Below are 25079 nucleotides of genomic sequence, written 5' to 3'. Positions count from 1 at the left end.
AAAGGAAAGGACCACAAAAGCCCAGACTGAAGTTCCGGGAAAGCCTTATGGCCCGTTCTCTCACCTCAGTCAGCTCCACACTTACTTATCTGCTCTTTTCTCAAGTTTCTCAGCTTTCATCCGGTTCAGCACAATCTTATTAACGTATGCACTGGCCCAGCCCTGTACTTGTTGATTCCCACCCTCATTCTCTCAGTTCAGCGCAAACTGGTTGTACTCTAGAAGTAAGCCTATCTGAATCCCTGGAACCATCGACCCATGAGGAGGCAACCAGGGTGGATTGATGTAGGCTGTAAACCTGTAACAAGAGGCCAAGGTCTTCCCTGGTGCCTGGTCCCTGGACGGCTTCCAAGAGCCAGAGATCTGGTTGTAAGAAATGAACTTAAAGCCTAGCCCTAGTGCCACCCCTCCTAAGCACTGTGGACCTGCTGATCAATACACCAACAACCCAGTGTGGGGATCAAGGTGACTCAAGGGCCATTCTGGAGAAAAACTGTCATGAATGGGGATTTCTCTCTGGGGACTGATCCAGAACTCAGGACTGGTGCTGGCTATGGCCCAGGGAAGGAGCTGGCCAGGTATGGACTTGGCAGCCACAAAAAGAAAAAAACAGTCAGAAGGCTGCTCGCAGGATCAGGCCAGGGCCTCAGATTCCTTTGCACTTGGCAGGGTCTGAGTTCACATGGCTCCCTCTGCTGACTCAGGAGGAGGGACAGGAAACCACAGGAATGAGGGACTGGAGAAGCCAGGTGCTTTGTTAGCCAATGGCCCAAGTCTTTCTTCCAGGCTGTTTGGAAGCGGGGTGAGTGGTCTGATTACCAGACACAGGGAATATGTCCCAGGCACCCCTAGGGTTCATCAGAGGCCTCTGGGACATAGGAAAATCTGGTAGGCATACCAGCCTGGGTCCTGTCTGCATGAATAACTGGCAACGAACCACAAAGGGTGGACAGCCCAGACTCAAAAACAGGGCTCCAGCAGAGACCCTCTGCTGGTCATGCCTGTATAAGGGGCCTTCCTATCTAATTTTCCACTCACCTCTTTTCTCTCTTTCAGGTTGGTCACCATAACAATGGTGGCTGTGTTTTGTTCCCAGATCATCCTCCAGAAATCATTCACTGTTTCTTCTTTTGGTCCTAAAGAACCAACAACAAAAATGAAGAGAACACATGGCAAGGGGAAGAAAGATGCTGGGAAATTTGGAACATTCATTCTTGACTTTTAGAAACCTATGGATACATATCCTCATCTAAAGATCCAATTCATTGATCCACCCACCCACCTGCTAACTGAACATTTCCCATGTATCCACCATGTATGTGCCAGGTACTACTTCACTAGAAGTGAAGCAGGAGGTGGGAGGCTGTCAAAATATAAAGAGAACACGAACAGTATCTCCCAAGGACATTATAGTTGAGATTAGAAATAATGATGTTCACTGAATACCACATTGTGGTCCAGATAGTGGGCTAAGTGCTTTATATCTCATTTACTTCTTCCCACCATGCTCTGATGTGCTATCAGCCACAGAGAGCTTAGGTGACTTGCTCAGGCTAGAATTTAAAATTTACCTCCTACACAGCCTTTCCCAGAAAGCCACTAGATTTCTAAACAAAAATGAGGGAGTCAACAAAGAGAGAGACAGAAAGATCTAACACAGAAGGGAGGCTAAAGGAATCCCCCAGGGTGTTTGGTGAAGGGAAGGCTTGGGATAACTCTGCCGGGGGGGTGGGGGTGGGGTGGGGGAAGCAATCCAGGATGGAATTGAAGAAAGATGGCTCTAGGAGGATCCCAAGATAAAACAGTAAATCTCATGTATCTGAGGTTATTGAGAGGAAATTTTTACTTCTAGAGAAGAATTTTGGGTGGCAAAAATCAATGCTAGGTATATAAAAATTAAGTGAACAGGAAAAAAGGGTAATCATTAACTCTCAGAAAAGAGAAAACCAAAACAAAAAATAATATTATGTGCATCAGTAGTGAATAACATTCGTACAGTAATAATAATGTAAACAACAAATGTTATCTTAACCTCAAATTATAATCTAACTCCCCCCCCAAATAAAACTAAAAGGAAAAAGAAAAAAATTATAATTTATCATAACTATTGGGAGACTGGGGAAAAGGGACATTTATATGCATGTCTGTCTGACTGAGTGTGAGGGAGTTTGTAAGAGGATTAAATAAATTATTATCTACCATAAGAAGGAGTCAACAGATAAAAATGGTTGCATTAGACTAAAAAGTATAAGGGAGAAGGGGGGAAGAACTTTGTTTTTATAATCCTTATAATACCTTTTGACTTTCTTAAAACTTTGTATTCCCTTTGGCAAAAATTTGAGAAATAGTGTTAAAAAGAAAAACAATGACAGAAGTGAACACATGCCAGGAAGATGTGCATAACGGAAACTGGTCCACTGCCTGGCAAGGTCAGGACAAACCTCTGGGGGTAGGTGACATTTGAGTCGTATGTTAGGGTAGATCAGTGGATGGGAGTTTAGAAAGGAAACATAGTGGGAAGAGCAACTCCAGGCAGAGAAGCAGGAGCTAGCAGTAATAAAGAGCATGGGATGCCCAGGGACATGAGGAATTCAGTGAGGTCACTGTGCAGAGCACAGGAAGTGGTAGGAGATGGAGCTGGAGGATAGGTAAGGCACTGTAATCTAAAGGGGTGGAGGCCAGGCTGAGAAAATCTTGTCCTACAGATAATGGCAAGTCCTGAGTCCTGATGGAAGTTTTCACTAAGAAAGGCCGTTCTTGTGGAAGGAATGCAAGGAGCAAGGGTGGGGTGTAGAGGGATCAGTCAGTCAGTAGGCTTCTGTAACATAGCTGGAGGAAAAATGTGAGTTAATGGGAGTTATGACCACTCATTTTGGAGTGGTCATATACTGGTTAAGGGACAGGCAGAAGATCAGGATGATCCCAAATCTGGCTTGGTTGAGTAAGCAGATTACATTCCAGTCTTGGTTATGGCTGGAGAATACAGGAGGAAGGCAGTTTGTGGGCTAAGGAAGAGTCATATTTTCATTTCTGACGTTAAGTCTAAAGAGTATGTGGGGGTATCTAAGTGAAGGGGTACAACATTAGTTTGAAATGTAGCTTAGGAGAGTTCGAGAGAGGCAGCAGCCAGAGGTGGGTATTAGACGAGGTCTCTCCAAGAGAATACAGAGAAAAGAAGGGGTCATAGAATGCTGGGCACCCTCAGCATTTATTCAAGTTCAGATAGAATAAAAACTCTGGGAAGAGGACTAAGGAGGAGCAAATGGAGAGGCAGAAGAATTGAAAGTGGTGCCATGAAAGAGAGAGAGAGAGTTTCAAGAAAACAGCCATCCACACATTTGGGGAGAAGCTACATTTAAGGGGCAGAATGAGGAATAAGGGCCAGAGAAAAAATATTCAGAAAAATCAAGGTAACTGAATGTCAGGAAATTATGGAGGAGTTTCAAGGAGTGTGAAGCACTGTGAAAAGGTTCCAGAGGATAGGAGTCTAAAAAAAGTCAACCAGGAAGTCACAGGAGACCTTAATTCAACAAATGTTTTAGTGTCACCAGAGCCCCAAGGCAAGTAATGAGAGGAAAAGATCGCACATGGTTGATGGTGCCCGAGTCGTCACCGAACAGGTGGCAGCTGAACTGGACCTTACAAGAGTACAGAGGAAAGGGAAGCAGGACCTGGTTAGGCAACAATGGGACCCTAGTGGGAGTCTGCAAGGGTAAAAAGGGTCTGAGGTTTTTTGTAACTTACTTTACCTTGATCACTATTTTATTTTACATCTCTATTTTATGTCTATATAGTACTGTCTAAGAGAACTTTCTGTAATGATGGAAATGTCTTACACCTGTACTACTATGGAAGCCTCTGGCTACTTATGGCTAGTGAGTCTTAAAATGTGACTACTTAACTGAGAAACTAAATTTAAAATTTTAATTTTAATTACAATTTTAATTTTAAATGACCACATGTGGCTACTGGTACTGAAGAGCAAGAGCCACTTACCAAAATTTCTGCTCATTTTGCTATAAATAGTCCTCTACTTAAAGGCTCCAAAAGGACAGGGACCATATCCCGTTTTATTCTCCTACATATCTCCATCACTTACCTAGGCCAGTGCCTGGCACATAACAGATGGTCAATAAACATTTGTTGAGTGACTAAATAAATGGGCTCACGTGGATCATAACTACATCAATTACTTTTTAATGCTGCAAACATAAACATATTTTAGCTACAATCCCAAGGGTGAGGAAACCTCAGCAAAGCAGGCTGCGGGAATGCATGCAGAGCATGTGCAGGTCCACAGCACTGGGTCCCTGCTCTGAGGGTGCCCAGACCACTCATCTATGAATAAAAGTGGAGCTCAGGCCCATGAGTCGGGGAGAAAAAGAGCCAGCGTGGGCCCTGTGAGGCGGCCAATCCTTTCTGGAGACTAATTACAAATTCGAATTCCAAGCAGCCTGGCTAGAACCTAACGTCCCCAAATGGCGGGCGTAAGACAAGAAGACCTCATTACACCATGCATGAGCCATTGCGCCATAGCTTTCTCCAGTCTTTTTATGCACACTTACAAAAGGTCTACTTTTAAGAACCCCTGGATATAAGTAATTAAGATCACTTTAGTTATAAATTTGCAAAGCAGATCACATTTTTTTTTCAGGTGGTGATCATTATACAAAGGCTACTGCATTCTGATTAATCTATTCAGCTTTTAAAAGAAATAACCCAAATCCACTATGAGCTTATGGATAAACCTGAGAGTGAAAAATTATCATAACTTTACCTTGTGCAGCAATGAATTTGTTCTTCTCTTGGTAGCCCTGGCGGGAGGGGAGAGTGAGGAAGAAAAGAAAGTGAAAACCAAAAATGGATTGGAAATCAAATTCTCCAAACTCCCAACCAGTTAACAAAGCCTCCCTTGTGAGGAGGTCCAGGCAATTAACAAGAATTTCCATTCTGGAAATTTCCAAGGGATTAGTTTGAGATAGAGGGAGTCAAAGACTATAGAGATTACATGATCTAGGTAGTCTTCTCAAAGTAAATTATTAATGAAGAATACGCAGCCTTGGCTGGTGTGGCTCAGTGGATTGAGAGCCAGCCTGCAAACCAAAGAGTCTCTGGTTTAATTCCCAGTCTAGGGCACATGCCTGGATGTGGGCCAGGTCCAGTGGGGGGTGCTCTAGAAGCAACCACACATTGATGTTTCTCTTCCTCTCTCCCTTCCCCTCTTTACAAATAAATAAAATCTTAAAAAAAGAAAAAAAGAATATCCAAATACCAATTTCTAGGCTAGACCCTGTTTCTGACTCTTTCTCAGAGCCTGCCAATCTGGGGCTTAGTGTTAATGAATAAGAACCTTCCAAGGACGAAGCGTATGTGATGGTTCGATACATGACGCTGGGCCCACTAGGAGGAAACAGTGTAACTGTATTTTGCCACACATAATGCACTCCCAGTGTATAGTGTGCACCTAAATTTTAGCATTGGTTCCCACGTATAATGTGCACCCTTATTTTCCCCTCAAAAGTCTGGGCAAAAAGTGCACATTATGCATGGTAAAATACGGTATTTTATTGATGTTGCTTTACTCTGGTGCAGAAACTTTCTGGGGATACCCTGTGGGTACGGTGGGCCAGCTCCTAGCATTCCGGGTTCTCCACTAAAAGCAGTGAGAAAAAGCACAGGAGCTTGGGGATACAGATAAGGAGCCTCTGAAAAACTGACAACAGGCATACGTTCCTATTTAGTGTTTATTATTTCAGTTATACATCTTTTCAACCTCATTGTTTAAATGTTGTGCTCACTTGAGAAGTCCCAGGTAAGTGAAAAATTATTTGGTTTAAGGACTGTTAATTACCCATTGCCTTTCAAACAACAGTAAGATGGGCAATGAGCGGCAGTTTCATGAATGGGATACCAGGTCACACCAAAGTGATGATGTGAAATACAAGTCTGCAAGGAAGTGGCAGAATAAAGGAGGCAGCATGAGTTTCAGGAGCCACTTCCTATTCCAGTTTAAACCAGAACAGGGCAGGGCTGCCTCCTGGTACAGAAACAGTAAGCTTTATGCCTTGAGATGGACATATTTAGAGTCAGCAACAGGAAGCCTGCTGTAACTTCAGTTTTAAGTTCTAATGCTTTTAATCATTACAAGATGGAAACTGAGAAAGCCTTAACTCGGGATGCTGCATTCTGCTTTGGTATTAAACTTGTAATTAAAACTGAGAAGTTCTTGGAGTATGTTAAGCCATACCATATCCATGCTCCACGAGAAGTTACTGCAGTTCTCACCCAAGCGCATGGGCCATAAATAGACTGAAAGCACAGTGGAGACCCCAGCCCCAAAGTGCTTCCTACCCTATCTTCACCAGGAGTGTGCCCTGTGTACCCGTGAACACATACCTACATGATATGGCAACACTGCTTAGCCCATTACGTATAACTAGAATGAAGCAAAACTACTGATCTTCCTTGTGTTATGTTGATGAAATAAATGTGGCTCCCTGGGTCCTGAGATGTTTTTGCATTCTGAAAGTCAAATCCCAGCTGACTCTGGATGGTAACTACATTCCTACCAGTTTAAAAAAACAACAAAGACCTTATACACTCTTAAACATCCAAAGGTGAGTGAGAAAATCAGTTCCTTCTATGACTCCAGGCTGGAAGCCCACTTGCCAACTGTGCCACTGCCTGTTTTGTTTCCTCCTGTGCCCAATGTCAGATTCACTTTGAGATCTTCCTTTTCCCCAAACCACAGGTCCCAGTTTCCACTGACTGTTAGCTCACCACTCTGTGGTGCCCGGTACCACTTCCCCTCAAGATCCATCTGTGATTGCAGCTCTCTGTGATGGCTACATATATCTGTGAATATACTGACCACTGAATTGCAAACTTTAAATGGGTGAAAATTATGGTATATGAATTATATCTCAATAAAGCTGTTAAAATTTTAAAAACAATTAGGGGTGATGGCAGCATAACTTGGTAAATTCAATAAAAACTGAATTCTACGCTTTAAATAGATTTTTGTTATAAAAACTGTATTTCAATGAAGTTGGGGAGAAAAAGGGTTTGGTAAGTTAACTGGCAGACTGACAAGTGGCCTTGATTTACTTCAGCAAAGGACACTGTCTGCCCTATACTCCAGCCCAAGGCACATCTGCTCCTTCTTTCTCACCAGATCTCTCACTTGCACTGAACCCTGCTGACCACCAAACGCTTTGCCATGCTTTACTCTGCCTTCTGAGATGCTCTTCTCTCCCAGTTTCCATTTATTTCATTCCAGAGTGCCTTCTGTTCAATGTGCCTAGCAGAGACTGGTGGGTCCCAGGACCCAATCTTCTCGCTCTAATGACTTCCAAGACCACGGCTTTGGAATATCTCCTCTGAGCTCCAAATCAGTATGACTAACTGTGTGCTGGATACATCCACATGGATCATCCTATTCTCTATATACTCCACTCTCTCAAATATATAATTAATCACCAAGTCCTATTAAATTCTACCTCCAAAGTAGTTTTTACTTTGTCACTTCCTCTCCAACTTTTCTACAGGCCCTCATCATCTGTAACCTGCTACTGTAACAACCTACAGTTGGCCCTCCTAAATCCATGTTGCACACAGTAACCTGAGTGCCCAATATACAAATGTGGCCATGTGACTTCTTGTCTTTAATACCTTTTGATGTTACCCTATTGCCCAGAAAATTAATCAAAACCCTTGATTGTACTGAAAATTTACAGATACTGTAAGGTGGCTCACTCAGCACCCAGTCCCACCTACTGCTATTTTAACTTTCTTACTATACAGGCTGAGAAACTAAAAGCCAAATTTCCTATAGTGCCCCCTTGCAGTCCAGTTTTGCACAGTCCTAGCTTCTTCCTAGCAGATGCTCCCACACAGGACCTGGGGTAGAAGTGAGCAATGTGAGATAGTGACTGTGCTAGGAAGACTTGGTCTTTGGGCAAGCATGGCAGCAGAAGCACCCAGTTCTTCCATAGCACTTGTGCAGAAGTTTCACTATGAGAGTCACATGGGGTAGCTGGGTACATCGCTGACTGCTCTGTTCCTCACTGAGCAGAACCTTACTTTGGTTCATTGGCTCTCCCACAAATTTTAAAAGCTACCCAATATCTTCTAATAAACTCCTTCCTGCTTAAAAGAGTAGACAAAGTGACTCCTCTATCTGCAACTAAGAACCCCAATGGATATACTTCACATTCAATGCCTTCCAAGAAGGAGTTCCTACCAACTCCCCAAGCCTCATGCTCCATTACTTCCCATCTTGGACCTGTATCATCAGACTGCTGTTTCCAGTCTCTGATTTTGCTCATGCTTCTCCTTTTGCTTTGAAGTTTCTCCCCATCTTTCTTTTCTTGAACTCAGACTTACCCTTCAATATTAAGCTCTACTGGATCATCACGTGTGCTAAATGTTTCCTCCTCTGAGTCCCACAGAACCTGGTCATACCTCCTTCACACACATTGTACATTATAGAAAATAATCTACCTGTGTGTCACACCAGGGACCCTATCTTATCTCTATAACTTTTGTGCCTACCCACAGTGCTCAGTACACAGCAGGTGCTCAAAAAATGTTGACTGAGTTTAATAAACTGTGGAACCTAAATATTCTTTAATCCTTGACTCTTACTCGTGGATAACTACATGCTTCCCCCCTGCCCTTTCAATTGTCACTGAGATCACAGGTACCTCCAATTTAATTCTCTTCTTCTAAACTCTCATGTCACCTATTCATAACTCTCCAATAACCATCAAGGCATTATAAGGTGCCCTATTGTGAGCACCAACTCAACATGGCCAAAGGAGGCCTGCTTGCTCTATGGCCTTGCTCAATATCACCATGAACAGACCAATCTTACCTGTTTACCAGCCTTAACATCAAACTAATTTTTGTCTGTCTTTACTTCAACTTGGGAAGGAGCCAAGTTGGTTATGATGACAGACACTGCTAGTTACTAACTCAAAAGCCACTCCTCCCCTTTCTTCTTTGACATTATCACCATAATTTTCTTTTACATACAATATAAATGTTTTATTAATGGTCGCATATCATCCCTTTGGGCCATGTGGCCTACTCAGACATCCAGGACCCAGGCACAAACTCAGCACAGCCTCTAAGCGTCTTGCTCCGACTCTGACATTATGGTGGGTACATTGCCCTTGCACACAGGGCCTTTCATGCTGCAGATGATGGAGTGGCTAGTGTCATCCATGAATTCCATGCACACCTATGTGCACCATTCCCGGGAGCGGATCCTGCTTAGCACCTTGGTGACCGTGGCTAGCATGACACATTGTACACAACAGATGTCCAAGAGGGTGGTGGCGGTCCAGCAAAAAGCACCACAATTTTGTTTGGACATTTACCTCTGTTGGCTTGGAAGGTGACCATTCCTTATCCCCAGAAAGGTAAATCATGAAATTCTTGAAGCCCTTGCCAGTTACTGAAAAGAAGGTCTAAGCATGTGATATAATCCTGGTCTGCTGGCCCTGAACAGCAGTGTACTGGGAGGCTTCTGAGAAAGGTAATGCTCCCTAATAAAGAGAAAAGCACACGCAGAAATGTTCCTCCTCTGTGTTGTTCACTGTGTTTACAAGGATTGCTCGAAAATACTGCAGACATCTCGTGACCATGAGACAGTGCCAACAGACTGAAGATATCCCAGGAGAAAGATGGGAGCTCCTGGTTTCTCAGGACTGCTACTGAGTCATGGGATCAGCCAACTCTAGAAGTGGCCTACATCAGCCTTCAGGCTATGAAATAAATAAACGTGCCTGTCTAGACCAATTTTATTTGAATATTCTCTTACCCGCAGAAGAAAATATTCTGATTATTCCTGTACTCGTCTGCACAACATTAAAGTCAAGTTGTTCCTCCCAATCTCTTCATCACAATCCTTGATGTAAGTCCTAGGAATGAAGCTGACTACCAGCCCCTCTCCATTTTCCTTATTTACCACATCAATCATTTCTCTACCAGGGTTCCTTTCCTTCCAACGGCAAACATGTGACCATCATTGTTAAATATGCCCAAACTGTTCCATTTCTGAAGTCCGAATGATGGCTATTTTTGTCATAGCCTCTTGCTCTTTCATCTTTCTTCTTTTCTTATCCCAACCCTATTCTTTCCCTTTCTTAAGACCTTTAGTTCCTTGATCCCACCATCTTTTCCTAGCATATTAGTTCATTCCTAACATCACTTCCTTTCTCTACTGAACCTGAAACCCTTGGCTACTTGAAGTGGCAAATGACAATGCCCAGTCCCTTTGTCTGAGTACCATATGTTCTCTACATGCCACTAAGCCCAGGGTACAGCTGGAAAAAAGTCTTAAAGCTAAGGCCCTATACACCAATGATTTTCATTTAGGTAGAACCTCACTGCAGCCAGACATGCCCTTTTCTTCCCCTTTCAGCTTTCTTATGGATCTAAGAAGCTATTCTAAACTTTCATTATTCTAAGTCACAATCCCATCTCCTCCTTTTACCAGATCGCCATGACTTTACTTCTTAGAGAAAACAGATGAGTTCCCTCAGCTTGCTTTATCCACATATACAAACCATCTCTATCTATTCTATATCTTCCTTTACCATCAATCCCAGAGCAAGAAATCTTTCCATCAGTAATCTTTTAAAAAAATTACAGTAAAATATATTTAACATAAAACTGATCATTTTAGCCATTTTTGTGGCATTAAGTTTATTCACATTGTTGGGCAACCATTACCACCACCCATCTCCATAAATTTCTCACCTTTCTAGACTGAAACTCTGTATCTATTAAACAATAATTCCTTATTCCTCAATCCCCCTAGTCCCTGACAACCACCATTCTACTTTCTGTGAATTTGGCTACTCTAGGAACCTCATGGAAGTAGAATGATACAATATCTGTCCTTTAGTGACTGGCTTATTTCACTTAGCATAATGTCTTCAAGGTTCATTCATGTTATAGCATATGTCAGAATTTCCTTCCTTTTTAAGGCCAAGTAATATTCCATGGCATGTTTAGACCACAGTTTGCTTATCCATTTATCTGTTAGTGGACACTTGGGTAACTTCTACTTTTGGCTATTGTAGTTAATGCTGCTATGAACGTGGGTGTACAAATTCCATCAGTATTCTTCTCAAGCAGCCTACTTCAGTAGTCAGGCTTATTCTTGCTAGTATGTACTCTATCTGTCTTCCTTTCAAACTCTCTTTCTTTACTAGCTTCTTCCCCACGATCTATAAAACATACTCCAGTCTCTTACACCATCTCTATGAATATTCTCTAAATCACCCCTAAAAACTTCCTCCCAGTTGCAGTTCTTCCCTCAGCCTTGGTTCATGATAGACACATTGAACCAGATTTAGCTAGTATCAGTACTCTTACCCTATTCTCCATTATTTTTACTATAGATTGCAAAGCCTGTTTTGTTCTTAGAATATGCTCAATAAAGTATTCACTGACTCTCACGATGGTCCTTCAAGGTAATGATGAGAAAAGCTTGAGTTCCTTACATTGATGAACGAAGCATTGATATAATCAGAATCTGGAACTCCTTCAACTGGTGTCAGGTGGACTCTAGAGTGATCATCTAGGAAAAAAAACAGTAATTAATATTTAAATATTAATTAGTTAACATTAAAACAGTTCAATCCAATTTTATTTCTCAGTGGTCCTGATACAACTGGACCAGATAAGACATTTGTGCTTATGGTACAGAGACACATATGTATAAAGATGCCATTGCAGCACTGTTGGTCACAGCAAAAATTTGGACACATCTCAACCATCATTAGGGGACTAGTTAAATAAATTCAGATATATCCACAATATGGAATAGTAAGCACTTGATAAAGAGGAAATTGAAAACTTTTGTTTCTCAACAGATGAACTGACAATATACACCATTAAAATAAAAACAGTATGAGGAATGTATATAATATACTGATTACATTTTAAAAATATATAATATATACATATATTCATACACAAATAAGATGTAAGTATCTACAAATGCCTAGAATAGTGATCTGTATTATGTACCCCCAAAATACCAGAAGTTTTTTAAAGAGTTATATATGTTTGTGTGTGTGCATGCGTGTGCGTGTGTGAAAAGCCATTATAAAACTAAGGCAAAGTTCCAACATTTTGCTCTTTTATCACACTGGATTATGCATATCCCATTCTGGAGACCAGTGGCCTAGAAAAATGTATTAAGCTATAGATCAACTGATTAGTAATGGCTAACTCTGGGAAGAAATTATGAAGCGAGAACATTGTATTGGAATTTCTTTGGGTGCTACAGAAAACCATTAACAACCCACTTCCTCTCTGGTTTGAGTGAAACTAAACCTCTGAGTTCTCCTTAACCTCCTAGAAACTTTAGGCCTGCCACAAAAAAACCTGATTAAGCACCCCAATTGACTCTGTGAGCACCTGGTGTCGCCCTGGGAGCCATAAAGGCAATTTCAGCTTGACAGAAAGCCTGATCTTATCCTCCTTACCAACCCTCCTATGATCAATCACAAGATTCTTTCCACTGTCAGCAAAACTGGCTAGAGACGCAGTTTCAGGTTACATTCCAAGAAACCCTACAAACACTCACAAGGCAAGATGTTTACATATCGATTTTTTTCCTTATTTTCCTCCTTGGAGGCAGCTTCACAGGTGGCTTGGATAGGACAAGCAGGGAGAGCCTGAAAGGTTAAGAGAAATTAGAGGATTTACTAACAGGGATAAACATCAAACATGCAAACTGCTACGTCAAATCCCAACCTGGCAGCAAGTTCTACGTTTTCTTGAGGGAAAAAGATGGGCCCAAGCGAACACTTACAGCCTAACACAGAGAAAGCACCTCTCCTCTAAAGAGCCAGCAAGCTTCTTAGTTTACCACCAAGAATCCCCAGGGAGGAGGATGCCCTTCCAGTTACTATGCAGCATGCTCTTTAAACAACTACTATGTGGTTAGGGACTGGCTGGTTACAATGTTGGGTCGAAATGGACCACCCCTGTTAGCAGGAGTGGGGACATAACTGAGGGTATGAGCCCTTTATCCCCATGCTAACCATCACACAAGGATGAGATGCATCTGACAGAACCAAGCAGGAGGGCTCTGAGTGGTTAGCTGAGTTAGATTCTCTCTAGTGCCCTGACATATGGGTATGGCAGCCCAGCCTCTAGCATATGTGGCAAGGAAGCAAGGACAGGTGTTTACATGGACTCAGCAGTTAGGTAGAAGAGGACTTGGGTGAGTTGACAGTGACCATGCAGCAGTTTTGAAGCAAATGTATATTAAGTAAGTATGTGGATAAGCACAAATGGTTTGACATGAGACAGTCTAGAATATCTGAAATTGAGCAAATCTGTTAAAACTTTCTAGGACCAAGTTTCCTCATCTGTAAAATTGAGATGCTAATATCTGCCACATAAGGAATAAATAAGATAATCTCATGTCTGGCATAGAATAAGAATTTAATAAATTAATTTTAGAAAGGGGTAGAAAGCTAAACCTTATTATTTTAATTGTTTTCTTCTTATATGTTCCATATATTCAAAACTAAGAAAGCAAAAAGGGAAGCAGTTTAAAATTCTAACCTAGAAACCTTTCTAATAAGTGATTTGGAAATATGTTTTATGAGACTTAAAAATATTCATACTCTTTGATCTAGGAACTCCACTTCTGAGAATCTAGCCTAAAGAAAGAAAAATCTCTATGTTCAAATTATTTACTTCATCATTGTTTAGAATGATCCAAAACTGAAAATAACCTTAGTATTCAGCAGTAGGGAAAGACTTAAGAAATTATGGTTCATGTATTATTTTTCATTTATTCTTTTAACAAATATATATTGTGTACCTACTAGATACCAGGCTAGATACAGAGCAAACAGTGGTTAATCAATCATATACATAGTTCTTGTTCTCATAGACAATACAAACTTGTGGGTGAAAGACGGACATTTAACAAATAAAACAAATGAATATAAAATTAAACACCATGATAAATGCAATGAAAGAACAAAATGCTATTAGAGAAAATATACCCAAATTTATATTACAGGGTGGATCTCTATGAGGAAGGATGAGTATGGAAAATAGTGAACAGTTTCTGTGGTGACTCAGAGGCAGGAGAAGACTTGGCTCGTGGGAAGAAGTAAAAGGTCAGTGAATGTGTAACATAGAAAGTGTGATTGGTGATGGCAAGAGGAAGTGGGAGGAGATGAGCTTGGTAAGGTTAACTCACACATTTTCACATAGGTCCTTCAATATGGAGCTAGAATTTTATTTTAAGTGCATGAGGAAATCTTTCAAGGTTTTTAAACTGCAATCCAACATATTCATGTTAAAGAATCACTCTGGCTGCTACATTGAAAATGGACTGGTAGGCAAGAACAGAAACACGGAAAGATGATGATGGTCCAAGGAAATAGATGCATTTGAGATATATTCTGGAGACAGAATGAATAGATTTAGAGATGGAAAAAAGGGAATGTAGACTGGGGAGAGAAAGAGACAGGAATGAAAGGTGACTATTAGGTTTCCAGTTTTGATAATCAAAAAGTATATGATTAAGTAGAGAAAATTCTGGTCTACAAGGAATCAATTTTGCTAAATGAGAGCAAGAGCTCTAATAAGGTAGCAAACAGATTTCCTGGGAATCAGCAAGACAGTGATAGGAGAAATTAAAATAACATCCTAAGATAAAGGCAGTTAGGGTCTCATAGGCCATCTGCCTTCATTTACTCAAGATTTATCTTTCAGAGTTAAAATCCTGGAGGTTCTGCATGTTATTTTAGTAATAAAGGCAATTTATGCTGCCAATACATAAGAGGGGAAAAAGAGTATCCTGAGCAGGACTCTTGCACATGGAAGAGAGACACTGCTTAAGACTGGAATGTCGCCCTAACCAGCATGGCTCAGTTGGTTGAGCTTTGTCCTGCTAAGTGAAGAGTCACTGGTTCCATTCCCGGTCAGGGCACATGCCTGGGTTGCGGGGCCAGGTCCCCAGTTGGGGCACATGCAAGAGGCAACGGATCCATGCTTCTTTCCCTCTCTTCCTCCCTCCCTCCCCTATAAACAAACAAACAAACTTAAAAAAAAGAGGAAAAGACTGGAGTTGCCCAATTCACCCAAAGAGGCTAGATTTCCTCATGTTTCTACCCTGGTACAGGTCAGGATGAGACACAAGTTTTTAAAGCCCTCACAACTAATCCAGAGGCATCATTTTCCCTGTACATTCCCTGTCTAAAATGATGTAGAACAAAGGCAGTGACAGCAAGACTTGAAAATAGTCCCCAGGGTCAGTAATAACAATGACCACACCTCATAGTCCTATCAGCATCCTTAGCTCCCCAAATCACGATGGAAAAAAAATTAGGTCTCCAGCCATGGTAAGGCCCCTAAAAGGAAAGTGAGGATGAAACAGGAGCCATTGTTTGACAAGGGAAAAGAAAGGACCTGCTCTAGAGAACATAGCACTATATACAAAGGGTCAGACTGAAGAGCCAGATCAGGGATGAAAACAAGGAGAATCTTACTCCTTTCAGTGTCTACTCTGAAAAACCTAGCCCACAGAGCTAGGAAGCAGCAGCTGAACCAGGAAGCTACAGATGTTGTATTCTCTCAAAACACTAGGTGGCATCGAAAACCATTTCATCCCTTGCATAAGCCTTTACTGGAAGCAAGGCTATATGTATTACGTCTTTTTTAAAAAATTGTTTTTCAATTTCTATATTTATAAAAATGAAAATATATCCTTCACACGATTTAACTCAGAAGTTCTCTTTGGGCCCTTCCCTTGTCATATACTATTCCTTCTCTCACAAGTAAACTTGGAATTTTGTAATTATTATTATCTTGCTTTAATTTATTTATATCCCACACATCTTGTATCCTTAAACAATATTTTTTATTGTTGTCTATTTTATTTATAAAAAATAAATCATAATCAAGTGGTAACTTGTCCCCCCCTCCAAATATTCATAATACATCTGAAAATTCATCTAGGTTGTTCCATGCAGCCAAGTGCATTCACTTTACTTTGCAGCATTGCACTTTGAGTTCATACCAACATTTATTTGTTCATTTTACTACTGACGAATATTTGGGCTGTTTACAGCGAACAGTCCTAGTCTGAGCACTAACTGGTATGTGTGTCCTTATGTACATCTGCAAGCATTTTAGGTGTACCTATAACTTTACCAGATAAGGCCAAATGTTTTTCCAAGTAGTTGTACCAATTTACACTCTCATCAGCAAAGAACCACTTTCCCAGTGGTTCTGTATCCTCATCAACATTTGCTATTGTCAGATTCTGAATATATCAAATGTCAGTTTAATTTACATTTCTCTGATTTATTAATGATGTTGACCATCTTTCCATAGTTTACTGGTCAACGGGGTTTCTTCTTTTGTAAATTACCTCACAAGCATTTTCCCCATTTTTTTTTCTGCTGGATTGCTTGTTTGTTTTCTTCTTAATTTGTAGGAGTTGTTTATATATTCTGGGTAATCACTCTTCATTAGTTGTGTTACAAATATTTTTTTCCAAGTTTGTGGCCTGTCCTTTCATTTTCTTTATATCTACTTATAAACAGAAAACTTGCATTTTAATGTAGTCAAGTTAATTAATCTTTCCCTTTGTCAACATTTTAAGTCTCCAACCTTTTATACTGTGAGATTATATTTTCCTATATCATTGTCTCTACGTTTCACCATTTTGTCTCTTAGATTTCAGTATGTACACTAACTGGGATTGATTTTTGTGTTTGGTATGAGACAAGAATTCAATTTCATTTATTCCCATAGGATTACCCAATTGTCCCAGAACTATTTATTGTAAAGACCATCCTTTACCCCACCAAAACTGCAACAGCATTTCTGTCATTCATAGGCTTCCATTTACACATAAATCTGCTTTTGAGCTATTTTATTCCATCGATCAATCCATCTATCCCAGTGCCAATACACAACTGTCTTCATTGCTAGATTTCATAATAACTCTTTATATCTGGTAAGGCAGGTCTCCTCACCTTGTTCTTCTTCTTCAGGAATGTCTTGGCTATTCTTGAATCTTTTCTCCTCCATATAAATTTTAGAATCAGCTTGTCAAGCTCCACAAAAAACCTGTTGGGATTTTTATTGGAATTGCATTGAATCTACATATCAGTTCGGGGAGAATTGACATCTTTACAATATTGAGCCTTTTAATCTATTGATCTCATCTTTCACTAATTTAGGCTTTTTTCTTTTAATGTCTTTAAACATTTTAATAATTTTCTCCAATGATTTCGTAAATATCTTGTTAAATTTATTCATAGGTATTTAACATTTTAAATGCTACTATAAATAGCCACCTTTTAAGAATTATTATTAAAATAAATAAAATAAAAATTATCAATAGATTCTGATTGTGGCTTATGTATGGAAATGCATTAATTTCTAAATGCTGTTTTTGTATCTATTGATCTTCCTAAAATAACTTACTAATTCTAATAATTTATCTGATGAGACTGAATTTCTTTGAGGACAATATTCTATTCTGTGAATGTCTCTTCCTTTCCAATCTTTAATTCCTTTCATTTCTTTTCTTGCCTCACTATTCTGCCTAAGATCTTCAGTACTGTGCTGAATTAAATTCATTCACTTTTATGTTTGAATTGCCTTTTAAATACTCTCAACCTAGCCCTGGCTGGTGTGGCTTGGTGGATTAAGTGCTGGCCTATGAACCAAAGGGTTGCTGGTTCGATTCCCAGTCAGGGCACATGTCTGGGTTGAGGGCCAGGTCCCCAGTAGGGATCATACAAGAGGCAACCACACATTGATGTTTCTCTCCCTCTTTTCTTCCTCCGTTCGCCCAAAAGTAAATAAATGAAATCTTTTAAAACTCTCAACCTAATAGCTACCAATGCCTGAAAATTCTGCTGTGATGGAGAATATACTAACTTCCAAGGCAGTTCACCTAATCTTGGGACAGTTTTTTTTGGAAGGACCCAACACCCAAATACACATTTCTTTTGTATTTCCCTTGTACTGACTAGTGTAAAACTCAGATGTCAGCTGGAGCTTTCTCTGCCCCTTGGGAATCCTGAACCTCCAATTTCTTGGACTGTTGAATTTGAAGCCATTGACACAGCACTTGCTAATTCCTATAGGTCTTTGGCTCTAATCCATTTGTTTAGAGACAACTCATTAATGTAGATGCTATTCTGCCTCTGCCTCACTCTGATGACACATGGTCCTGTCACCAGATTACACACACATGCTTGTTCATCTGGAAACCCAAGAATGAAGCTGTCTCTACTAAAGACGCAGGATCCTGAGCAACAGGATGCCACACTTTGTAATGCACTGATTTTAACCATCTCACTGGCTCCACCTCACTCTCTCTTCTCTCTCCTATCCCCTTCCTTTAAGGAGTTACATTCTATCTTTTTTTTTTTTTTTAACTTTGAACATGCTTTAGGGATCTCAGTAAGTGGCTTTTGAAAGTGTTTCTAGTAAAAAAATTCAGTGCTTCTTTCTAAAACAAATGCTGGCCAATAAAAACATTCCAGCTCATAAATATAGGACAAACAATCTCATAGAAATTTCAACCATGGTGGGGTTTCATAAAGACGCTACACACTCTCCTTCTAGCCTGTGAAATATCTGAAAACAGCTGTCATGTCCTATGCCTAATGTTCCTTCAGCTGTTCACCCCATGGTACAGTTTTTCGCCAAAACAACTTCCCATTCAGTGTTATTGTTTTTCGCAGAGACCTGACCGAAAGACTCCTGGCACAGTTTAAGCTAGGGACATCAACTTTTAACTCTACATGTTGTATATCCATCCTAAAGCTAAGCTCCATTAGCTTTTTTTAACCATAATTAAAAAAAACCTCTGCTTTAAAAAATGTTATTAAAAATGTGCTTTTGTAAAAGAAAGTCAAATAATTTAGAAGAAAGAAGTTCCCTATCATGTCTCTCCCATATTCTACCTCCCCTTACAGGTAGCCCATTGCTCACACTTTGCAGTATTCTTCCAAACTTAAAAAAATGCATTAACACAGCCACACAGAGATGTACATTTTTTAAAGGGGGTATTATACCATGTATAGTCCTCTGTGATGTGTTTTCTCCACTGACAGTACAACTTGGAGATCTTTCCATGTTAACACATTAATTTTAATGACAGAATTTCATAATGGATTCAAGACATCATTTAGCTATTCTGCTATTGATAGATATCTGTTTTTCACTTCATTTTCTTTACTATTATAAGTGATGCTGTAATGAAAATCCATGCACAAATGTGTATTTGGTTTTCTGTTAGAGTCTCAGAAATTAGGCCAGATAGTGTAAGCACTTAAAACTTGCTTGATACTGTAAAATCATCCTTCCAATCCTATACCAATTTAAACTCCTTCCACCAGATACAGATATGAGTATCTGTATCCTCATACCTTTGTCCAAACTTAATATTAATCTTTTACGATTTTCATATCTGACAGGCCCAAAATAATGATTAGTTTTAATATGATTACTAGATAGAGTTGAACTTTTTTTCATGTTCATAGACTCTTTGTTTTTCTTCTGTGAATTGCCAATTTTGCTACAGTGATGTTCACTTTTTCCTCACAAGTTTGTAGATGTTCTTTATGTATTATGGAAAATTCTGTCTACCTGTGGTGAATAGCTTCTATCAGTTGGCCGCTTTTTCATGAGGACATTTGTCATAGGGACATTTAACATTTTAAATATACTTACTATTTTTCAATCTATTCCACTCTGGCTTCTGAATCTTGTGTTTTGCTTATTAGAAAGGCCCTCATCTCATGACAGTAAAAACATTATTCTATGATAACAGACACAGATTGGTGTGTCTGCCCTGGGTGTTATTCACCAGCTTCCTTCCCAACAGGACTGATGATACAAGCATGGGCACACTTGCCCCACATGGATTCTCTCTGTCAGGATTCTAAAACCCCAAAAGAAGCAGAGGCTTCCTGAGAGGGCCCCAAAGCCAGCAAACAGAACCTGCTCTGCCTAAGGGCTGGTTGTCTACCATATCTCTTGGTTCTGCCAGCTCCCCAAGTGTCTTCCCAGTTGACAGTTCTGTTGTTTTATTTAATTTAGTTGAGTTGACTTCTCTGGTTTTTAAATAAAGGACCGTAACTGACTTAGCAGTCAGCATCAGTGAGTGGGTTATAGTTAAATAACTGATGGGGGAAATGTGGGTGATGTAAACCTTGATTCCTCTGTTCAGATAAAGAGAAAGGAACTGTCTGTCCATTTTCAGGAAGGGAAAGAGCAAGTCACTCATAGTGTATACAACTGTACCACAGTTACTTCAGTTACTGCTTGTGATCACCTGGAATGTGTTTCAGCTGGTGGTAAAGGGGTGGGAGAGTCCCAACAAAAGGAGATGAGAATTGTTGAAACAGAGGAGTAGGATTACTTCTGACCATAGTGGATAGCAAGAAAAAGCCCAGTTCCAACATCAAAAGCTCGTCTCCAAAAACAGCACAAGACTCAGGGCCTTTCTATGACTCAATGTGTATTTTGCTAAACCCAGTGTTAACATTTCAGAATTTTGCTGGTTGTTGAATGTTAATGACAATGAAATTCACATCTTTCCTGGGCCGATCATGTGAAAGACAGGGCCTTAGGTGAAATGACTGAAATGATGCTGAAAGGAAACAGAGTTGCTGGAGAAGGCCAGCTTCTAAAAATCTCTCTACTGCATCTTGCCTTTGTGATGAAAATTTCTCTACAACCCAGCTCTCTCTGCTGATGGATAATGAGCCATGCAAGCATAATATGATCTAGAGGGTAAAATACATAAACAAGGTAGAAAAGCAAAGAGCTGATAGAAGAAACTGCAGAAATTCAATGAGCTGGATCTTCAAAAATCATTTAAAAGGGCGGAGGGGAGAGCGTAATTTTTGGACAAAGCCAAATTTATAATTATGGTATGGTTAACTAAACTTCCGAGTTAGTGTAACAGCTCAGGAAACTGGCCATAGTTCTAATGGTGGACCAGGCTGGCCAGTGGAAACCTGTAGTGAATGCTAGATTCAGCTAGGTAACAATGAAAAGACAGAAAGTTCTTGGCACAAAGTAGAGGAGATCAGTGTTACATGGGATCCAATGGGCTCAACCTTCCTGATACCTTCACCATGTCCCCGATGAGATCCACAAGTGCCTTGCTGCAGGGTGTACACTAGTGAGGAAAGCACTGGAATCTTTCCCAAGTGCTTTCCTGGCTGTCTTTACCAGAGAAAGATGCTGTTGGAAGGGATTGGCTTCAAATTGGGAGTACTGATCTTAGTGGGGTGGAAGGAGCCTCAGAGGCCACAGTTACCAGAGCTCAAACATTTCTGGTTGTGGATAATTCGTTGTGAAGCTCCCAGTAATGAAAATGGGAGGAAGCCAGTCCAGGTCAGTTGAGGACACCTGACTAGACTGCCATGCTAGAGAAAGGGCCTCTTCACTCCCACTCCCAGGCCTGAGTCAGTTTACAGACCCACAACCCTTCAATGATGGGAATATGTAAGGAAGAACCCTGCCACAGCACATCAGCATTCATACAACATGAACTACTGTCTTCATCTTCCCCTAAGAATCTGCAGCCACATACCAGGGTAACTTTACCAGGTAAAGGGAAATATACCATATGGGGTCTGATCTTGAGCTAACTCATTCCTGGGAACCCAGAATGTCACTATTTTATGCTAGTTAGAATGGAACTTTTGTAGGCCAGCTGATGCAAGGAGTTTTGGCCTGAATTGGCCTCATGCTAGGAACTATTTTCCCAATGAATTGTTGGAACAGATATCTATGGCAAGTAGAATACCCACACTGTTCCGTAAACCCTTTGGATATGGACTAATACAGCAGCAAGAGCAAATGCAAGTTGCTGGAACAGTAATCTCTATTTACCAAAGGGTAAGTCCCTAGGTGAGTCACAGAGATTCTAAGTGCTACAGAAGACTTGAAAGTTGCAGGATAATGATAATACATTTTCACATCCAAGTTTAGTGGTGGCATAAGTGAATGTTCAATAATAATAGTATTAGCTATTCTGATACTTCCTATTACTTCCCATGCATACTACAAAATAGACTAGCACAAAAGACTGACCATTTTTAAGATGTCAGTAGATTATAATACATAAATCATGTGGAGCTGTGGATTTGAAGTTGCTTTTCCAGATGTACTCTCCTTCCTATAGATTAACTTTACCCCTGGTCCCTGGAATAGCACTATTAAGGAGGCCAATGCATGTTTTTTCCTTTATGGCGCACAAAAGCTACATGAAGCAATTCCCTTTCTCATGGCAGAAGCAGCCTCAGTGATGTCATTTGGACCTTTCTCTGCTGTGATTTGGTTTATCGGGATTTTGTCTCACTGTTTCACAGGACATCACCTCGACAACTATGCCGATGACATAAAGCTGAGAGGACTTGAAGGGCAGGATGTTATATATATTAGATATACATGCTAGGCATAAAAATAAAAATATAGTGGCCTGCCACCTCAGCCAAGTTTTCTCAAAGTCAAAGGCTTGCACATGTCAGGATATCCCCTATGGACAAGTTGCTGCTTCTCCCTACCTGACCCTGGAGGAGGAGTCACGCTTGTTGGGCCATTTTGGATTTTGGAGACAGCATAAACCACTGGCTGATGTCCTGCTTTGACTCATTTATTGAGTGATCTGAAAGGAGAAGGCTCTCTAGCTGATCTAGGCCACAGAGAAACTGGCAGAGTCTATGGGGCCCTAAGTGTCTGGTTAAGGTTGAGCAGGAGAATCATACTGAAAAACCTTAAGATCTGAGGACAAGACTATGATCTTCTCAGCAAGACCATGTTTCTAGCTTAGCACTGGATTCTGATAGTGAATATAAGCCTGACCATGGGACACTAGATACTCAAATGACTTCAATTACCCATCATAAACTAAATATTATGTGATTCAATAAGCCATAAATTTGGACATATCCAGCAGAATTCCACCACCAGCTGGAAGTGATGTGTACAGAATACTTGCCACACACCCACTCCCTTCAGTAGACACCTCTGACTCCCCAACGGTACCAATGGTTAACTGAAAAAGAAAAAATGCCTGGCCTAGTATACAAATGGCTGAGACGTGCTAGCCCATTTGGAGGTGGACTGCTGTGAGATAATCTGTTCAAAGCATGGCTCTGAATGGGTATAAAGGAGAAATGCTTCCAGTGAACAGAACCTCAAGCAAGAGACCCCACTATCTATCTCAATGGTCCCCAACCTTTTTGGCACCAGGGACCAGTTTCGTGGAGGACAATTTTTGCATGGATGGGGGTGCTGGGGAGGGAGACAGGCAGCAGAGCTCAGGGAGTTCGAGTGGCAATGCAAGTGAAGCTTTGTTTGCTCGCTGCTCAACTCCTGCTCTCCTGCGTGGCCCAGTTCCTAACAGGCCATAGACTGGTACCGGTCTGTGGCCAGAGGGTTGGGGACCCCTCATCTATCTCACTGGTGGTCAGGATCTAAATCAATCCCTGGGTAGTGGACAACTGGAATAAGAAAGATAGGAAATATTTATGCTCCATGCATATGGCTCACCAGAGGGCACTCATTGCTAACAACCAAGCAGATATTGGTCAGTCCTTTCCCTTAACATCTCAGTGCTGGCCCAAAGAACCCATGAATATAGTGGCCATGGCTGCATAGCAATTGGCTCTCATCACAATATCTACTGAATTAGCCCACCATGCCTCTAAGAATACCACCTGCATCCAGGGATTTACTGGAATGCCTTGTCATGGGATCTCAGTGAATATTAGCTTCAAAAAAGGATCTCATTTCACAGAAAAAGAAGTATGGCCATGGGGTCACACACCCCATTACCCAGAGCAGTTGGCACTATGGACTGTATAACAGTAGAGTGTGTCTGTTAGAAACCTAGCTATGCTGCTAAGGCTGGGATGCCATCATGTGGGATGAGATAAACATTCTCAATCAATAATGAGCAACAATGGTGCTGTTTTTTTCAACAGCCAGAAAAAAGGGTCCAAGTCATTCCATTAACTCTTGCCAAGTAAATGGTCCCTTGCTTCACTTCTTGCCTCCCTCCCTATCTATAATCCACATTGTAGCCAGTGACTTTCTCAGGGTGCAGATCTGACCACGTCACTGTCTGTTCCCCTAAACTGTTCAGTGGTGGGGCAGATGAGTGGTGACCTACCTACCTGGTAACTGTCCCTCTTTTCCTCCCTTCTACTAGAGCTCCAATACTCTGGACTGGTCTCAGTCAGTTGTAGTAAGCCTATTTACCCCTGGCTTATGATTGGTTTAAAAAGAAGCATGTGACAAGGGAAGTCTCCATAGGACTTTTGATAAAATTTTCCTCACTGATAAAAGGAGACACACAGGAAGAAACAGTCATCCTTTGTCCACTGGACCTTGTGATTATTTCCACGTGCCTAGAACTGGGACAGCCATTTTGGTATCAGAGGGGAGCCAGCCTCAGAGACAAAGCTGACACACGTGGTTAAGCTGAAAGGTGTGAAGGAGACTGAGAGTTTACCAATGCCCAAACTGATAAATTAGTCAATTCTGGAACTGTCCCTCTATGTCCTCAAATCCATTCCCCTTTTCCTAATCATAACCACCTTATGTCAATCTATCAGCACTTCTGGTATTAACAGCTGTGGCAGTCCTAACTGTATTTCCTGCACCCATTCTGATCTCCCTGAAGCACATTCTCTATATAGCAGCCAGTTATTTTTCCAAAGTATAAACCTAAATTCCCAAGATGAGACCTTTATTCTGCAGTCTAAGATAAGTCTTCACTTTCCACACTGAACTACTCCTTGTCTATGTAAGACACTCTGGGATCCCTATTCCAGATTCTAAAAGGGGACCTGTTTATACAGCCTCCTATTATTATGCACCAGTCCTTCATGCCTTCTATTGCTATTTGAACTTACAGAGTTATTTTTGTTCTGGTTTATGAACAGTGAGTTTAAGTATAGGGACTGGATCTGTTGCTCGCCAGCAAATCCCAGCCATCTAGCACATATTAGATGCTTAGTAAGTATTTACTAATCAGTGTA

General features: G+C 40.8%; 1 protein-coding gene across 3 annotated transcripts in view; it reads right to left on the bottom strand.

Moving 5' to 3' along the window:
• Positions 1–25079, bottom strand: part of PTPRA (protein tyrosine phosphatase receptor type A) — a 142266-nt gene that overhangs the window by 13739 nt on the left and 103448 nt on the right. For 2 of the 3 annotated variants that reach the window (XM_045833085.1, XM_045833087.1), the window contains 4 exons: positions 12608–12698; positions 11517–11593; positions 4778–4814; positions 1039–1136 (listed from right to left, as the gene is read on the bottom strand). In XM_045833085.1, coding sequence (XP_045689041.1) covers positions 1039–1136; positions 4778–4814; positions 11517–11593; positions 12608–12698 — 303 coding nt within the window. Of the gene's footprint in view, positions 1–1038; positions 1137–4777; positions 4815–11516; positions 11594–12607; positions 12699–17033; positions 17128–25079 lie in introns of all 3 variants that reach the window. The other variant, XM_045833088.1, reaches the window with a different exon arrangement.

Source organism: Phyllostomus hastatus, unplaced genomic scaffold, assembly GCF_019186645.2.
Source record: "Phyllostomus hastatus isolate PE091 unplaced genomic scaffold, TTU_PhHast_1.1 phas_contig_17, whole genome shotgun sequence".
NCBI lineage: Eukaryota > Metazoa > Chordata > Mammalia > Chiroptera > Phyllostomidae > Phyllostomus > Phyllostomus hastatus.
The sequence above is the reverse complement of the archived record's forward strand: the minus strand, read 5'-3'. Positions and strand labels throughout refer to the sequence as shown.